The 16,875-nt window shown below is 42.4% G+C and overlaps 2 protein-coding genes across 3 annotated transcripts; both read left to right on the forward strand.

The window, feature by feature from the left end:
* Positions 1–620: 620 nt before the first annotated feature.
* Positions 621–9,885, forward strand: suox (sulfite oxidase). 2 transcript variants are annotated; one of them, XM_035152121.2, is made up of 5 exons: positions 621–757; positions 3,391–3,461; positions 3,669–3,840; positions 4,944–5,216; positions 6,400–9,885. In XM_035152121.2, exons 2-5 carry the CDS (start codon positions 3,403–3,405, stop codon positions 7,624–7,626), a joined length of 1,731 nt encoding a protein of 576 aa, XP_035008012.1. In that variant the 5' UTR covers positions 621–757; positions 3,391–3,402; the 3' UTR covers positions 7,627–9,885. The 2 variants fall into 2 exon arrangements, with proteins under 2 accessions (XP_035008012.1, XP_035008013.1); XM_035152122.2 differs by having other exon boundaries at positions 739–806.
* A 1,609-nt stretch (positions 9,886–11,494) lies between these two features.
* Positions 11,495–16,775, forward strand: mmp19 (matrix metallopeptidase 19). Its single transcript, XM_035152023.2, has 9 exons — positions 11,495–11,961; positions 12,079–12,164; positions 12,276–12,406; positions 13,537–13,749; positions 13,830–14,075; positions 15,224–15,349; positions 15,616–15,780; positions 15,860–15,987; positions 16,078–16,775. Exons 1-9 carry the CDS (start codon positions 11,872–11,874, stop codon positions 16,306–16,308), a joined length of 1,416 nt encoding a protein of 471 aa, XP_035007914.1. The 5' UTR covers positions 11,495–11,871; the 3' UTR covers positions 16,309–16,775.
* The last annotated feature ends 100 nt before the right edge of the window (positions 16,776–16,875 follow it).

The raw sequence follows: 16,875 nt of genomic DNA on the forward strand, positions 1-16,875 counted from the left end.
TACTGTATAATTTGTTGAGAACAAAATGACGTAACAACGGAAACCAAAATCATCAACCGGTTAAGGGCTGGATTCAAAACCACACTGAAAATCACAGTAAAAAATTGAAATCCCAGACTGAACCAACTTGTGTGAATTTCATCACAACATCTCGGGCTGTATGCACTCCTGATAACATCTGGGTACATCGGATACACAATATTTACTGTCTATCTTCTGTATCCACTCTCTGCAATACAATTTATGATCTGTACTTTGCAGCAATCCAGTTTGAAACAACGACAATGCATCACTGACAGTTTAATCATTGACTAATAAATGCACTTGTTCCATGTGCCTTATGAATTGGTCCAATCAAAGGGAGTTTCTACAACCCAACACGTCATCTCACTGGCTTGTGAAAGATTATACAGCTTTAGTAAAACCATGTAATGGCACTAATAAAGTTTAAGACCAATTAAAAATGTTGCATACCTAGGAGGAGTGTATGGTTTTTGCTACACTGATGTTACAGCAGCCAGTGTGACTCAAATCGATGTTTTCCACTGGTACAACTGGTGTGTTATTTGTCGGGTGATAGCTCAGCAGAAACCAGTCGGGTGACTTGGCAGAGGAAACATGTATAATATGTGGTAGGTCCCTGAACGCCGCAGGGTCAGTGAACGTCTCAGCTCCGTGCTACGTGTACGGAGGTTTGGGCGGTGGAGGGGGAGAACATCCGGACACGCGCCGGGATTGGCTCAGCAGAAGTGAAGAAGTGAGTGACCCTAACTTTGGTTAGCTTTACATGAAGAAACCGGCCGGTGGTAATGTTCCTTGTGTTTGTGAACGTATCTGACTGAGTGGGGGGGGGAGCGGGGCAGGCTGGCTGCGGGTGCTGTAGCCGGCTAACTTGAGTGTTAGCTAAGTTTAGCTACGTGGGGAAGATGGGGATGTGGGTGATGTCACACGTCAGGTCGCTAACGGACCTTAACTTTATTGTGACGTTATCTCACAGCAGATACGCGCTGCCTCGGCTACGAGCCTGGAGCCGACAGCTTCACAGCTGTTTACATGTTTACGGTGCTCGTTGAGTTCAGTGCGTTTTTTTAGACTGATCTTCGCCTCTCGTACTCCGTGGGGGTCTCTCGGGGGGGGCTAGCATGTGTCCACACAGGCTACTGCAGCACACACATGCGTCCGGCTACATGATATAAATAGACAATGGCAGATCTGGGATTTCTCTCAATCAGGGGCCATTAAGGAGCCACCTGTTTAATACAGAGGAGCCGGTCATGTGTCCACATACACTTCCTGATTCAGGAAGATGCACATGTAAGGCATTCCTGTTCAAATGTTAGATCGAGAGCTTTGAGCAAAGACGCGAATCAATTCATATATTTTTGGAAAATTGTTCATTGTTCAAGCAAATTGTTAACTTTAAAAAAAGCTTCGAATTTTATTTTTGAGAAACGGTCATATTTAAGTATTGTTTGTTTTTAACTAATTTATTTCACTAAATAACTTGGCACAATATGTAAAATTTGAGAGATGATTTAAAAACAGACAGTGAAGTATAAAGCAATTATCTGTCAACATTATTCGACCTCGTGCAGTAGATTGTAACCACTGTATGAAAACCTCCCAGGAAATACTGCTCCGCTTGACGAGCTGCAGCCTTTATCAGCGGGACACAGTCACACCAATGACAGATAAGAGGATGTGACAGGTCTGCAAACACATAGACAGAAACACCCTGAATTAAATAAAAGTGTAGGGCCTCTAACTAACAGCTATTGATTTATTACTGGTTCATCTGCTGATTATTTTCATGATTAATTGGTTCGTCTGTAACGTATAAAAAAAAAATAGTTAAAGGGTCCACATTATCATTTCTTTTCCTGGAAGTGCACATGTTTCCTCTCACTTTTCTATTCATGTTGTGAAAGCCAGGAGGAAATGAAAGGAATTTGGTGTAGGAAAGATCAGACTTCATGGTTATGTTGCTAGCATGCAGGCAGCACTCAGATAAGTTATAGTAGAAACAACATTTGGCAGCTGCCTGCAAGATGACTCAGCTGTTACAGTTTTCAGGGTAACGCGCCAAACTCTTTGTTGATTTGCCGTGTTTTCTTTGGCATATCTGGCACTCGACTTACTCAGGGTCATCACTGCAAATTTGGAATTCATTACAGACACTTGACGTTTTCCACAACTCGCTTACCTAGTTTAATTTCTAAGCCTGTGACATGTAATGTTGATATGGACCAAACGCTGTACATAAAGGTGGACGACATGACAGCTCCCCAAAAGTGAAGCCAATTGCTCCCTGGTGGCTGGCTGCAGTATAGGTCATAAACCCTGCCTCCTCCATGTTAGTGGATGGGACAATAAAAAAGTCGAGCTATACAGCTGAGACTAACTCATGATTGGTTGAGCGTATGTATCGCAGCACCTCGCTACTGCAGCTCCATCCCCTGATCGCTCCTGCACAGACTGGCTCCAAATGCGAAAAATGGCACTGCTCCTAGCCAGGATATTTTTGCTGTGTTAGGAAGTGGAAACGCATCATCCCTCTTTATATACTAATTACCATGGCAACAGCCAAAGCTTCCAAGGCTTTGGGTCAGCCTTACCTGAGTCATAACTTGTTTACTTGACGTTGAAATGTCAGGGTATTGTCAACAGAAGAAGATGCACTCTTTTTAAATGACATTTCTCATTAACTAGTAATCTTTCAATTTGTTTCTTAACGGGATGCTGGACAGTGTGTCCATGTTTACCATGATGGTGTTACACATCAACATGTGTGTGGTGAGGGATGAGGGGGGTGAAGCCCAGCTCTCCTCCATCTCTCTGTTCACTCCCCCTCACCCGGTTGGCTCCTCTCGCTGGTTGAAGTAACTGCTGGTTGGTCGGGTCAGGAGGAGTAGAAGGGTTTAAAGGTTCAAGTTTTAACTACATCACATGCTGGGGAAAAACAGTTTAAGGATGTACATCGCCTACAGTGGTCTGCTTTGTTAGATCATCACTCCCCCGTCCTGCATTCAGAGGGACGGTCCCAGCCTCAGTCAGTGCTCATGTTAAACCCACGTAAGGCTTGTTGATGCTGCTGGAGGTTAACAGGAACAGTTATGCAAATCTTGATGGAAAATACACATCAGCTGTCATTATTAGTTACATCGGAAAACATTTGTCTGCTCTCGACCATAGACTCACAACCTGCAGGGGTCCAGGCCCTGCTCACAGGGTCATGAGATGAATCAGGGCCACAGGCATATTGACTCAATGAGCAAGAAAAAACTGAAAAATTGTATTTCAGAATTAGATGTAACTTGTTCATTGAAGAAACCTTTATTGTAAGGTGCTATTTGTTGCAACACTGAAATTACCATTTTCCCTCCACTCCAGAAGATCAATGCAATGCTGCTTCTCAGACGCTGCCACAGCCTGACTCGATTTGGCCCTGTCAGCATTCAAAGGTACAGTACTGGAACAAAATACACACATCATGAAGGATACTCCAGCTGTTAACTATAGCTTGACTTTAATATTCATCCACTTTTTATGTTTTATTTCTTTTTTGTGATCACACTAATCTCGTTGAATTTCTATTAATAGACACATACTCACCATCTAATTAGTTTGGTCTGCATAAAAATGACCTTCAGTAGTTTTCATTTTCACAGGCATCCGGTGGCCCCTGCTGTGGCATCCTGCGCGGCCCGTCTCTGGAGCAACAGCAGTGGTGACGACCAGAGGTCGTACCAGCGCGCCCACAGTCCCAGCTGGAGACATGGCCTGGCAGGACTGCTCGCTGGTACAGGGGCTGTACTGGCGTATGGCCTTCACAAGCACAAGGTTAGTGGCAGATAAGATCTGTGAAGACAGTTTATAGCTTTTTAATTTAAGGGAAGTGACCTGTTGTTTTACTCTCAGCTCATTTGACAATTTTCAGTCTTAGTCTGAAGAAACTGAACAACGGATTATGATCTGCTCCTGAACCTGCTGACTACAAATTCAGAATTCTTTTATTCAATCCTAGATCGATCATCTTGTGATTATTCACATTAATTATCTAGAAGAAAACATTGTTTGTTGGTTCCGTCAAAATTAATTTATTTGTGAATCAGCATAAGGGCAAACAATATTTCCATCTACTATGAATGACTATGGACATCAATAAGAATAAGACATTACTCTGATTAGGATGTTTACATGAGTTGCTCATAGAATATCCCATTTATATACTTGTGTACATGTTACCCAGGGCACGCATTGTTAAGCAGTTGGTATCTGTTCTAATTGATGATGTCACAAAAATGTTGTGAAAACTCCAACAGGATGTTATGAGTCATGAGCAGATCAAAGATACAAAAATCATCAACAGCTCAGTAACATGATGCTGCTGCTGCTGCTGCTGCTGCTGCTGCTGCTTTAAGAATAAATGTCACCTGGTCGACAAGTATGTTGTTTGCACAATCAACACTGAGGCCTCTTGGCTCTTGGTGGTTTGATGCTGCAGTGTGATCCACTCTCAGAAAATTACAAAATGGGTTGAAGAACCCAAATGCTCATACTGTCACACTTCATCACGTATTTACAGTAAAGCCCGAATAATTTTTTTCGATTTCTGATCCTGTAATCGAGACTTGACATTTTACAGTTTAACAATTAACTTTATTATAAATGCAACCAAATATATAGATTTCGAAATAAAGAAAATAAACAGATTTTTTTATTTACGTTAAATGTAAATATAAATGCACATTTATTCTGCATTGTTTACCCTGTAAAATTAAAGTTTTCATATTGGCGCATTATAATAAACGCCCATATGTCTGTTAAAGGCTCATATCGGTTGATATAATCGCTCACCTGATATATTGATCGGGCTCTAATTGACATCATGCTCTGTCAGACACTCTCAGAATTGGCCACTCATCTGTCTCTCTCTCCTACAGGCTGAGCAGGTGGACACCATCAGAACTCCGACCTTAGAGACGACCCTACCTTTTCCCATCTTCAGCCAGGAAGAGGTCACAAAGCACCGCTCCCTGGAGGATGGCGTGTGGGTCACTTACCAAGGTGGCGTCTATGACATCACTGAGTTTGTGGCCATGCATCCCGGTGGGGATAAAATCATGTTGGCAGCAGGTGGTGCCATTGAACCCTTCTGGGCGCTGTATGCTGTGCACAACCAGGAGCACGTGTTGGAAATCCTCTCAGAATATAAGGTGAGCACATCTGCGGTTTCTGTTTATAATTGAAGTGATTGTAAAAAATATAAAGTAGAAAAGGTGAAAAGTCCAATTTTACTGCTAAAACTGTCATTTGTTAACAAAAACTACAGTTTACAGACTTTCTTGTTGAACTTTGACCTGCTGTAGAAACTATATAGGGGAAATAACTCTTGGTTTTACCTCCAACTAAAGCTGTAGCTAATCTAACTACACTCTTATCTTATATGTATTATTTTCTTTTGGGTGCTGCACAACAAATTCCGTCGTAAAAATTTGTGCAATGAGAATAAAACTTTCTATTCTATTAAAACATTTTATTTTATTAAAGCTTTCTATCCTATTAAAACATTCTATTCTATTAAAACTTGAAAATGCATGTGTCTTGACCAACTGGACCTATTGTTAGTGATGAGGATAAGTAGTGGATTATCATACAATAATAATTAACTACAGCAACTGTATGAATATAAAATTCATAGTTATTTTAGATCTTGAGATATTAGTATTCTTTCTTTTTCTGTTTTGCATCTGTCTCGCTTGTGGTGACTTCTCCGGACAGTTTCCTGCTGTAGTCCCACGTGGGCTCACTCTGAGAGTTTACAAGGGGGCTGGCACAAAAAGTTCAGGAGAATGTCCAGGATAACTGACCCTGACATTTGCATCTCACACACAGGCCCTCTGGATAATGTCAGGAGAATGTTCAGTGCATGCCTGAAAGCAGTTTCCGGGGTTTCTGGGAGATTTTAACCCATTATCCTTATTTATTTTGTCCATCATGCATTTGATCACTGAAGACAAAAAGTGTGAAGCTTTACTGGACACGGTCAATTAGGAACAACTGACAACTGTGGACTTAATCCTGACGCATTCAATCAGTTTGAAAGTATTCCTTTGTATTCACACACAGTTTTTAAATGCTGGTAAAGCTGCTGTCACCTCGCTGTCTTGCCAAATTGGCGTGTTCACCCAGGCGTCACCTTTCCATCACTGCCAATCGAAGCCGGAGCCAATAAATCCTGTGTCCACTGCAGACCCGGGAGTGACTGTCGATTGTATCCATTCTCATTACAGACAAAAGCCAGATGATAGCAGGTGTTGGTGTAGAAAAGCGGCTCATGTGATTGCTCGTGACATTGATGTGGTCTAATGAAGCTTCTGTGTCTGTGGTTAATACAAGGTCGGTGAGCTGAGTGCAGAGGACCTGAAGAAGCAACAGGCTGTGAAATCATCTGACCCCTACTCCTCCGATCCAGAGCGCCACCCGGTCCTGCACATCAACAACCTGAAGCCCTTCAACGCTGAGCCGCCTCCTGAAATCCTCTCTGACAGCTACATCACCCCCTCGGCTTTCTTCTTCAAAAGAAACCACCTCCCAGTTCCTCCGGTGGACCCGGCATCCTACCAGCTCCATGTGGAGGGACTTCCCGGAGGAGCTCTGACGCTGTCTTTAGAAGACTTGAAGACTAAATTCCCCAAACACACGGTCACTGCCACTCTGCAGTGTGCAGGTAACCGCCGTTCTGAGATGAACACGGTCAAGCAGGTCAAAGGACTAAACTGGGGCATTGCTGCGATCAGTAACGCCACATGGAGCGGCGCTAACCTCAGGGATGTGCTGATGGCAGCTGGCTACGGGCCAGATGTGGCCCAGTGGGCTCGCCACGTTCAGTTTGAGGGGCTGGACCATGATGTGACCGGTTCGACCTATGGTGCTTCCATCCCTCTGAACAAGGCGGTTAGCGAGGAAGGCGATGTGCTGCTGGCTTATGAAATGAATGGCAAGGAGCTTCCTGCCGACCACGGCTTCCCTGTCCGTGTTGTGGTGCCGGGCACAGTGGGTGCGCGGAACGTTAAATGGCTTGGGAAGATCATTGTGAGCTCAGAGGAGAGCAGCAGCCACTGGCAGCAGAACGACTACAAGGGTTTCTCCCCCGGGACCGACTGGGACACAGTGGACTTCAAATCTGCACCGGCCATTCAAGAGCTGCCCATTCAGTCTGCCATCACCACACCGGCCGACGGTGCTGTGGTCGATCGGTCGGAGGAAGAGGTGATTGTTAAGGGCTACGCCTGGAGTGGCGGGGGCAGAGAGGTGGTACGTGTGGATGTTTCTCTAGACGGAGGAAAGACGTGGCAAGTGGCCCAACTGAGGACCAGTGACAAGGGACAAGCAGCCGAACCCTCACCTCCACCAGGACGAGCCTGGGCCTGGAAGCTGTGGGAGGTGACGGCTCCTCTTCCCCCTGAAGCTCAGGAACTTGAGATAGTTTGCAAGGCAGTTGACAACAGCTACAACATGCAGCCGGACACGGTGCCTCCCATCTGGAACCTGAGGGGCGTCCTGAGTAACGCCTGGCACAGAGTGAACGTGAAGATCAGAGAGGATGAGGATGAGGAGGAATAGACTCACCTCACGTTCTGCTTGCAAACTCAAATCTGATATTTGGACTCAGCAGGGAAATCAATGAAGGAAAAAAGAGCAGATTCACAGAGACCAAGCGCGCACAATATATTTAACGCTTTTCAACTAATACAGTCGAATGTTTTCAGTCTTGGAGTTTTTATGCAGTCACAGTTTCCTGAGGGACTTGAACGGTTTTCAGCAGAACAAACCATAAACTAAGCTAAGGTTGTAAATAACTAGAGCAAAAGAGTTTTTATCAAGTAACGACTTCATTGAATTTGTGAGTCTGTAACATTTATAGAAAAGAAAATATTTACTTTTGTAAACTCCATCATCTACAACAGAGTTATAGTAAATACTATATTAAGAGTTCAACAGTATTACCATACATAATAAAAAAGTTTGGATAATACTTTTGGATCTAGTAGTACTTAGCCTACTGTAGTAAAGTTTTGAGCTTAATATTGTGTCATTATTTTCAATGAAGGCTACTAGAGATGCTTTTTTCTTTAGAGAGAACAGTTTACTAAGCGCAGACTCATCTAGGAATCTTTAAAACATCGGTAGCTTTTACTTATCTGCAACTGTGACTTTGTTGATAATCTTTGCAACAGACCATGTTTTTAAGTTTGAGTCAGTGATTCACCGGAAGAAACTATGAGAGGCTGAGATAGTCTACTTCTGCTCTCGTTCAGTAAAGAACAGGTGAACTGTGACCTTTCAGTTTATCCCCCACTGTCTCCAGATCCCACTGTGAAGACTGAGGCCGAATTTAGTCGCTTGAAGACATTCCTGAAGCCCAGTTGAGACCTGATTTGTCACACAGGCCTTTATGTTTTGTGGCAGTTTTCTGAGCGGAGGTGAAACAATGATTTAGATCAAAGTGTTGGCACCTTACAAGGAGACAGAAAAAACAGAGGAATGTCCTACGAAGCAGGATTTGCAGTCAGTGAGGAAACCATAGGTATAATTCTGGATTTTCAGACTTACATCAGTGGCTCGTTTCGTAAAACCAGTCAACAGCCCAACTCCTGATCAATCCGATCAATAGATAACCACCGTTCCTACAGGATCCTTAAAGGAACAAACAAGTTTTTCAGTAGAGTGTTTCTTTTCTATTCAAGTTATGTGAACATGTTTATATTTCACCTTGTTGAACTTCACTATCTGCTTTAACCAAATTGAACTGCAGGTATCTGTGTTTCTCCTCATATCATATCATGTTTTTTATTTATGGCTCTGATAATGTTGCCGGTACTTTAACAATGAGTCAGTCTTCTCTGTCTCCTTGAGTCTGGGTGTCTTGTTCTGATAGGAGTAGTGAAGGTCTGTACATCTCTATGTTGGGGGCCTGTTGCCTTGGAGTTCTCAATAATCTGAAATAATTTAATGTAAGATTAAAAACATAATTTACCATATTGTCTTGATTAAACATAGACCAGGAAGCTGAAGATTGTATATACATTAATGTACCAAAATCATGGTGCATTTCCTGGATTCATTTTTTTGCCTTTGGTAGCAAAGTAAATTCAAATGGTAAAACTACTTTTACATAATGATTCTTAAATGTGGCAACATAAGAAACGGGATATAAAGTGACACAGCAGTTTACAGTAAAAGATGAAAAACTAAAGGAAAACATTCAAAACTACAGTAATTCGAGTAGAAGGGATCGTTCAGGTAGATTTCCAACAATATAATAACCCTGAATTAAAGCTACAGTCCCTAATTTACATATCTTAATGAATTGGGAGGTAGGATGTTGTCATGGCGATGCCTACTCTGGCCTTTTGCCCTGAGAAGAGATTAAAGTGATGCATGTTCTTCTGCATGTTGTTATTTAAGTGGTTTCCATGCCTGATAAATGCAGTGGGACTTATTTGTTTACCTCAAAGTGGGAAGTTTTCTTTCTGATCTGTCTTTGACTCATAAATGACTAAGATTGTGGTCAGCATAAAAACATTAATATAGTCATTCGAACTGTGGAATTCTGTTGATGAAAACCATGATGCCAGTGGGAGTACAACTATAAACTGATCACTAAGACTTAGGGGAAATGACATCAGCAAAGTTACATCAGCTGCAAAATGACATGTCTTAAGAAAATCATTTAGGAATCACTTCCGTTGCATTAAACTGGACCAAATGCTTTACAAGCTGTTTGCTCATGCTCAGTTTTCTGTTTCATCAGATTATTTTGTGTCTTTCTCCCTTTGCTTTTGTGTGTCAAAAACCTCATTAAAAAACCTCATTCTTGTATATTGTCTCTCCTTTTTCCTTTCTCCTCGTCATTATCAGTAATAATGATTCTGTCACAACAATAACAGGAAACAGATAAAGCTGACTCTTACTTTCACCGCTGTAAAGGTCAGCAGAGAACTTAGGATGAGTTACTGAATAAATCAAATGTATTTGTGGAGCACTTTTCAAGCTGTTCTTTCCAAACAAAAGAAGAAATAAAATCAGGAGGACGTACACCCTTTGGAACATGAGAGCATATAAATTAACAGCACTATACATCACGTATAAAATTGGTATAAATATTATATATTATAATCATAAATATTGTACAGAAGATCTATACAATTACATCAAAGCTCTACAAAATGATAAGAAAACAAAAACGAGACAGTAAATGAAAAACATTTATTTTCACTCCTGGAAAATCTGGACCTTACTTCAGCAGTTGGCACAAGAAGACAAACTTCAGTGTGTTGTCTCAGGTTTTAGTCTGTGTAGTAACTCTGAGGTCAGATGATGCCAACCGAGCGATGACATATGGAGAGCAGCTGTGTCACCAGCTACTGTAACATTCATTCAGTCTGTTCTACATTTTTGCAAGAATATAGGTACAAATACACAGGAAAACTACCACTAACTAAACTTTTATCATCCATCATTTATTATTTATAATCTATGTAGACTTTATGTTGATCGAGATGTTAAATAAAATTTACACAAATTCAACATTTCTAAAATAATCACAGGTTTGACTCACTGACTTGCTCGGATGATCTGATTCAAGCAGATTTTGCAGACGGGGCAAAAACTGAAGTTGTCCTCCCTTGTCAGAAATAGTTAAGAGAAGTTACTGATCAGAAATCAACTTATTCAATCCACCTCCAAAACCTCCACTTCCACTTATTCAGCACGAAACAAAAGACATCAGCATAATATCCAACTTCCTCTTTACTGATTTATTTTAAAATAAAGGTTACACACAATCACCCAAATTAAAAGTGTGACTCCACGGGGTTTCAAAGTTCAGACATTATTGTTGTCAGAGCTTCTTTTTAATACAAACCCAGCTGCAGACTACAGCTGATGTTGAGAGTGGTAAAACCAAATCGTAACAATATAAAATGATTACTCCTCCTCATTTAGTAATTGTTCATCCCTAAAATATTAATTAATTGAGCTTTAATATTCATAGTTTTCTTATTCTTTGTTTGATTCCTCAAAAAATATTTCATGGCTCTAGATGGAAAACAACCAGCCATGTTTAGGGGACTGATATTTATGAGTGTGTGCAATTTTGAGCCAAATAAAAATACAAATCTAGTGAATTAAAATGTGTGTGTGTGTTTTTTTTAAGGGAGCCATTGGGCCTTGGCCTCAGTCAGTCTCAACCATAAGAAGACAACATATGCTGTTGACAACATGTAATAACACGAAACCTATTTACCCCACGTTACCTGTGAGCAGGGATGGGCCTAATCATTTGTGTTGGAGGTGTAAACATAGATATTTGTCTCAGATGGGAGGAGTGTGGGGACAACAGGAATGTGGAGATGGAGGGTGAGGCCCCTCTTGTGGTTTAAAGCCCATAACTGAGCTGTGATACACACACTGCTGTATCAACACCAGGGATCAACACAAAGGTTGTGATCCTGAAGGAATCAGGTGGGAGATATTCTCTGGGTTAATGCTCTGTTTTCAGTGAGAGCTGAACCGAATCTCTGCACTGAATCTACAGCCTGTGAAGTGTGCCCACTGCTGCCGGAGCTGCTCGTCCCCTCTGAGCAGCTGCAACAGCAGACGTGTTGGCCTTGGCTCAACTGGCTGCTCTTGTGATCCTCATTCTTCAGAGGTGTATCATCGTAGCCACAGGGATGACTCACGCTCCGGGCTCAGTTAAAAACTGCCGGGGCGCTCTCAGAGCAAATAGAGTCTGCAGCGGGACTCTGGTGAGCACTTCTCCAGCCCTGGATATCTGGGTCGGAAGCCGTTGATAAAAACTTGGAGATGGACTACGCAGGGCTGCTGCTGCTGGTGCTCAACCTCAGTGGAGCATTCAGTGCTGTGGTGCAGTGGGACGAGTTGAATGAAGCAGAGGTAAGATGATGGAACACCTGCATTCAAGAGATGCTTTAACTAACCAGCAAGAACACACTGGACATTGTATAAAGTGACAGTATGTGAGAGCTGTATTTTCTGCTTGTACATTTACAGGCCTATTTGAGGCAGTATGGCTACCTGGACGACTCTACTGACCCAGAGGACCCTGGATACCTGGAAGACATCATCAGTGCTCTCAGGTAACACACACAGGTTCATACCTGAGACAATACTCCCACTCTCTGACACGGTGGAGGATGGCGGCTGTTTGTTTTTCAGTTTGCAGATGTTCAGTGTCCTCTTGTGTGCAGGGTCCTCCAGAGGGTGAACGAGCTGCCATCTACTGGAGAATTGGATGAAGCCACGCTGGACCTGATGAGACAGCCCCGCTGCGGCCTGGAAGACCCCTTCAACAAGAGGTTTCACAAATACAGATTGATGGGTGGGTCTGAACACTGGCGCTTATAACATTTATTTCTCTTTAATAAGTTCACAAATGTGGCTTTGAAAGAAAAATACTATCAACTCCTTTTCATGTCCATGTTCATTAGACTGAAACTGTGATCAAGTAGATAATTAAATTACTTCGAAGCTCGTTATAGATTCACCTCTTAAACATCCCAGTTTGACTTCACTGTTCATTTCGCGCAGAGTGGACAGTTTTAACTTTAACAACTATATGGCAAGTTGTCATAAACTGGAAATGACTGAATCAGCCACACCTGCACTATAAATCTGATACACACAAGGTTTATGACTATGTTCCCAATTGCACTTAATGAATTGTATATATCACCATAAAACAACAATGTAATTTATTTAATGTACTCGCTCTCTCAAAAGTGGCTCTCAATCGCTCTATCTGCACTAAGGCCCCAAATAGTCCCATCTCATCGTTGGGGCGAGAGAAGAGGAATCTGGATACATTGTCTGGATACAGGGCAGAATTTAATGGGTTCTTTCTTGGCCCATGTGTCATCCTACCATCAAGTTTAATGGAGATCTGTTAAGTAGTTTTTGTGTAATCCTGCCGACAATCAAGCAAAGCAACAGACTGCGGCGAAGGACATAACCTCTTTGGAGATAACAACTTAGAAACGACAAAATAAAGTGATTCAGTTTCAGTTCATTCTTTCTGCTTTCAACAGACTGACCGATTTCCTGTGTGTTAATATGTCAGGAAACTATGTTCCCTTAATTAGGATTCGTAAACAAGTGATCATTTAATCACACTGCGAACACTCTATGCCATTAGTAGTCATTTGCAGTTGTCTACATTCTCTTTCTGATATTTCCACTGGGGTTAGTGGTGTTTTCAAACCCTACACATATCGTTAAAACAAGTCTGTGATCAGGAGCGTTTCAAGGGCCCCGGGCAAAAGAGACCTGGGGGCCTCAAATCTAAGCAAACACGAACACGACACCAATAGTAAAGTAGGAAAGTTTAAGTGGTTTTGGCACAAAGCATCACAGAATTTAAAGTGGTCCCATCCCGAAGTCTTGTCTCAAAACTGTTTCCTGAGGTCGAGAGTCTTGATGTGGTGATTCTATAAAACGCTTCCGCTCTTTCAGGTCATTGGAGGAAGAGGAGTCTGACCTACCGCATCCACAACTTCACACCTGACATGAAGAAGGCCGAGGTCAGTGCAGCCATTCGCTCTGCCTTCAACTACTGGACTGAGGTGACTGCACTGGCCTTCAGAGAGGTCGACTATGGCAGAGGGGACATAAAGATCTCCTTCCATAAGAATGATGGCCTCTGCGCTCACCCGTTTGATGGCCGAGGTGAGTGTCCTCCATAAGCAATGTGTTTACTGTCACTTGGCCTCATACTGACATACTTGGTTTATCTGGACCACCTGCAGGTCACGTCCTGGCCCACGCTGAGTCACCAGAGTCGGGTATTGTTCATTTTGATGAAGATGAGTTCTGGACAGAGGGGTCATACTATGGCACTAATCTGCGTATTGTGGCGGCCCATGAAATCGGCCACGCCCTCGGCTTGGGTCACTCCCAATTCAGAAGCGCTCTGATGGCGCCGGTCTACTCTGGTTACCGTGCCAACTTCAGGCTGCATTCAGATGATGTGAGAGGCATCCAGCGGCTGTATGGTGAGTGTTTTTCAACATGATGGTGTCAAGACTAACCAGGACTATAATAATAATAATATATTTTTTTTCTTTTTTATTGAAATAAAATGTAACAAGAAATACTATAAAAAGTTTCAACCATAACAGTAATTCAATAAAAAAAATAATAGTGAGTCTCAAGAAGAGATTTAAAAGAAGGAACTGAGTTCACCTGCCTGAGATTGGCAGACAGGGAGTTCCACAGCTGAGGGACCCGAGCAGCAAAAGCCCAGCTACGGCCCCTGCTGGAGGATCTTAGGCATCTATCACAGATGTAGGCCGGAGCCTGACACAACAAGCAGATGGTGGCTCACACTTGGTTGGAGTCTATAGACGCAGCTGTTGACCTCCAGCAAGGGTTATCCTAAACCTCCCCATGAGGCTTTTGCTGTCAAGAAATTGACCAAAGATATGTTTACAGTAGTTTGTATCCAGTGATGGCATTACACTGTTTGTCCAATGAAAAGTTTATTTTTATTTTTTCCTGCTCAGTGCATATCCTGGTATTTCTTTAATGAAAATTAAAGGGTTAAAATTGCAAAACTCAAATATTTACATATGAAAAAGGTCAATTTATTAATTTAATAACAATGTATTTTTTTCCCACCAATGGTATCGGAATCTGAGCTGTTTGCTTATTATTTTATCATAACTGAGGCTTGTCTGCTCGAAATAAAGTTAATCAATACCAACAAAACGTATTATTAAAATTAAAATGATTAAAACATTACTTTTAATTAAAGGTTCAGTGTGTAAGATTTACTGACATCTAGTGGTGAATTTGAATGTTGCAGCTGAACACCCCTCACCTCACCCTCCCCTTCCAAACATGAAAGAGAACCTGTGGTAGTATTTAAATATAAAGGACCCATTCCAGGGTAAAGAAAACAACAATTTGTACAATTTAGATGAAACACACTAGTGAAAACATCACTAGGATTATTTTATATTCAATTTTTGCCAATAGATCCCTTTCACCTAAATCTTACACACTGGACTTTTAAAAGAAATGTAGTACCACACTCAGACTTTTTAAACTGAGCCAAAAAACATTGGTGGAGGAGTTTTCAAATGATAAAACATGGTCAGCATGCGTTCATCCTAAAACTTGTATATTCTCTGTTTTATAGGAAAACGCATAACCAGCACTTTGGCCAGTCCAACAAACCCAGAGAGTCTGCTTCCCACAGAAAGCAGCCAGGAAACTCTCAACATCCCTGACCCCTGCACCGCCACACTGGACGCCATCATGTTAGGTGAGTTACAGAGGAGAGGAGGAGGAGGAGGAGGAGGAGGAGGAGGAGGAGGAGGAGGAGATGAGATGGAGATGCCTGTGATGCCTGCATCACTGGTAATAATGTATAATCTCAAAGAGACTGAATCATTGGGAGGTGGCAGGTGATCATTTCTAAAATTCCTCCTCCTCATTTTCCCAACAGTGATTTTTTGGACTTCAAGTCCATTAGGACACAATGAGACGTGTCACAAAAAGAATGAAGATCTCCCTGTAATTTCCCATCAGGTCCTTGGAGTAAAACCTTTGCATTCAGCGGTGACTATATGTGGACGATCTCCGACCTCGGACACAACACACCGATGAGAGCTGACAGGCTGTGGAGGGAGCTCCCTGGAAACCTGAGCGCTGCTGTGCACTCGCAAAGAACCAACAAGACGTACTTTTTTAAAGGTACACTTGTTTCCTTGTAAAACTACTAATACATTCAGTTCTCCAGCATGTGTAAACGATAGACTGTTTCTGGTCACAGGAAATAAAGTGTGGAAGTACACCAGGTTCTTGCTGGACTATGGCTACCCTAAAGAGGTGAAGCGGATTCCTTCTAACATCGACGCAGCCTTATTCCTGGAGAAGAACAAGAAGCTGGTCTTTATTAAGGTATCTATGATGCAGCTATGAGTCACTGAATCCATGTTCTTGCAAATACCCTCTTATCTTATTTCTTTACTTTGGTGTTGGCCTGTTTAGGGCTCAAAGTACTGGCAGTGGGATGAGCTACAGTACAACAACTTAAGTCTGTACCCCAAACCGCTCTCCATGCTCTTCACCGGCGTTCCGCCCAACGTGGACGCAGCCTTCACCTGGACCAACGGCAAGATCTTCTTCTTCAAAGGGGACGATTACTGGCGACTGAATGAGATGCTGAGGGTCGACAGAGGATACCCACTGAGCAAGAGGACGCGCTGGATGCGATGCTAGGAGTTGACCATCAGGGGGCAACAGGCACTAAGAGGTCTACAGCGGGGTGCTGGTTCCACTCCAGGGGCATTGACATGACCATGCAACCTCAACAGCAGTGATTCATTGTGAAATATTATCCAACATGAGAAAAAAGCAAGGGAATGGGAATAACTTTTATCACTGGTTCTGATTACAAACTTCTCCTTCCCTCCGACGCAGGCAGATTTGTTTTTGCGAGGCTTACTTCTTGAGCACAAATGTGTTTCTGTGACCGAGACTTATGTAAGCCCATCCATGATCTCAGGGAGGAATCAATTGAGGCCTTCTGTTTCTCTCTCCGACATATGTGTTGGATTATGTGTCTTAATAGTTTCAGTAAGATGTAATACGATGATGGGAGTGTTCACGTTTCTGTTCAGGCTTAAACTTTTTTGTTAAACCAGCTTCATGAATAAATGCTCAGAGCTCCTCTGCTTTACTAAACACTTCCACTGTAATCGAATTAATCACACTGAGAAATCATGTGGATCCGTGTGCAGCTTCTTCCTAAAGGGTGAATCAACCGTTTTGTAACGTTAAACACGG

The sequence above is a fragment of the Hippoglossus stenolepis genome, chromosome 3 (genome assembly GCF_022539355.2).
Source record: "Hippoglossus stenolepis isolate QCI-W04-F060 chromosome 3, HSTE1.2, whole genome shotgun sequence".
In the NCBI taxonomy this organism is placed as follows: domain Eukaryota; kingdom Metazoa; phylum Chordata; class Actinopteri; order Pleuronectiformes; family Pleuronectidae; genus Hippoglossus; species Hippoglossus stenolepis.

What these genes read in the sequence shown, in the direction of transcription:
- suox (XM_035152121.2), top strand. Translation starts at nt 3,403, where the DNA reads ATGCTGCTTCTCAGACGCTGCCACAGCCTGACTCGATTTGGCCCTGTC. An exon ending in ATGGCCTTCACAAGCACAAG is followed by an intron (nt 3,841 to 4,943) that starts GTTAGTGGCAGA and finishes TCTCTCCTACAG; the next exon opens with GCTGAGCAGGTGGACACCAT. An exon ending in AAATCCTCTCAGAATATAAG is followed by an intron (nt 5,217 to 6,399) that starts GTGAGCACATCT and finishes GGTTAATACAAG; the next exon opens with GTCGGTGAGCTGAGTGCAGA.
- mmp19 (XM_035152023.2), top strand. Translation starts at nt 11,872, where the DNA reads ATGGACTACGCAGGGCTGCTGCTGCTGGTGCTCAACCTCAGTGGAGCA. An exon ending in GACATCATCAGTGCTCTCAG is followed by an intron (nt 12,165 to 12,275) that starts GTAACACACACA and finishes TCTTGTGTGCAG; the next exon opens with GGTCCTCCAGAGGGTGAACG. An exon ending in TCACAAATACAGATTGATGG is followed by an intron (nt 12,407 to 13,536) that starts GTGGGTCTGAAC and finishes CCGCTCTTTCAG; the next exon opens with GTCATTGGAGGAAGAGGAGT.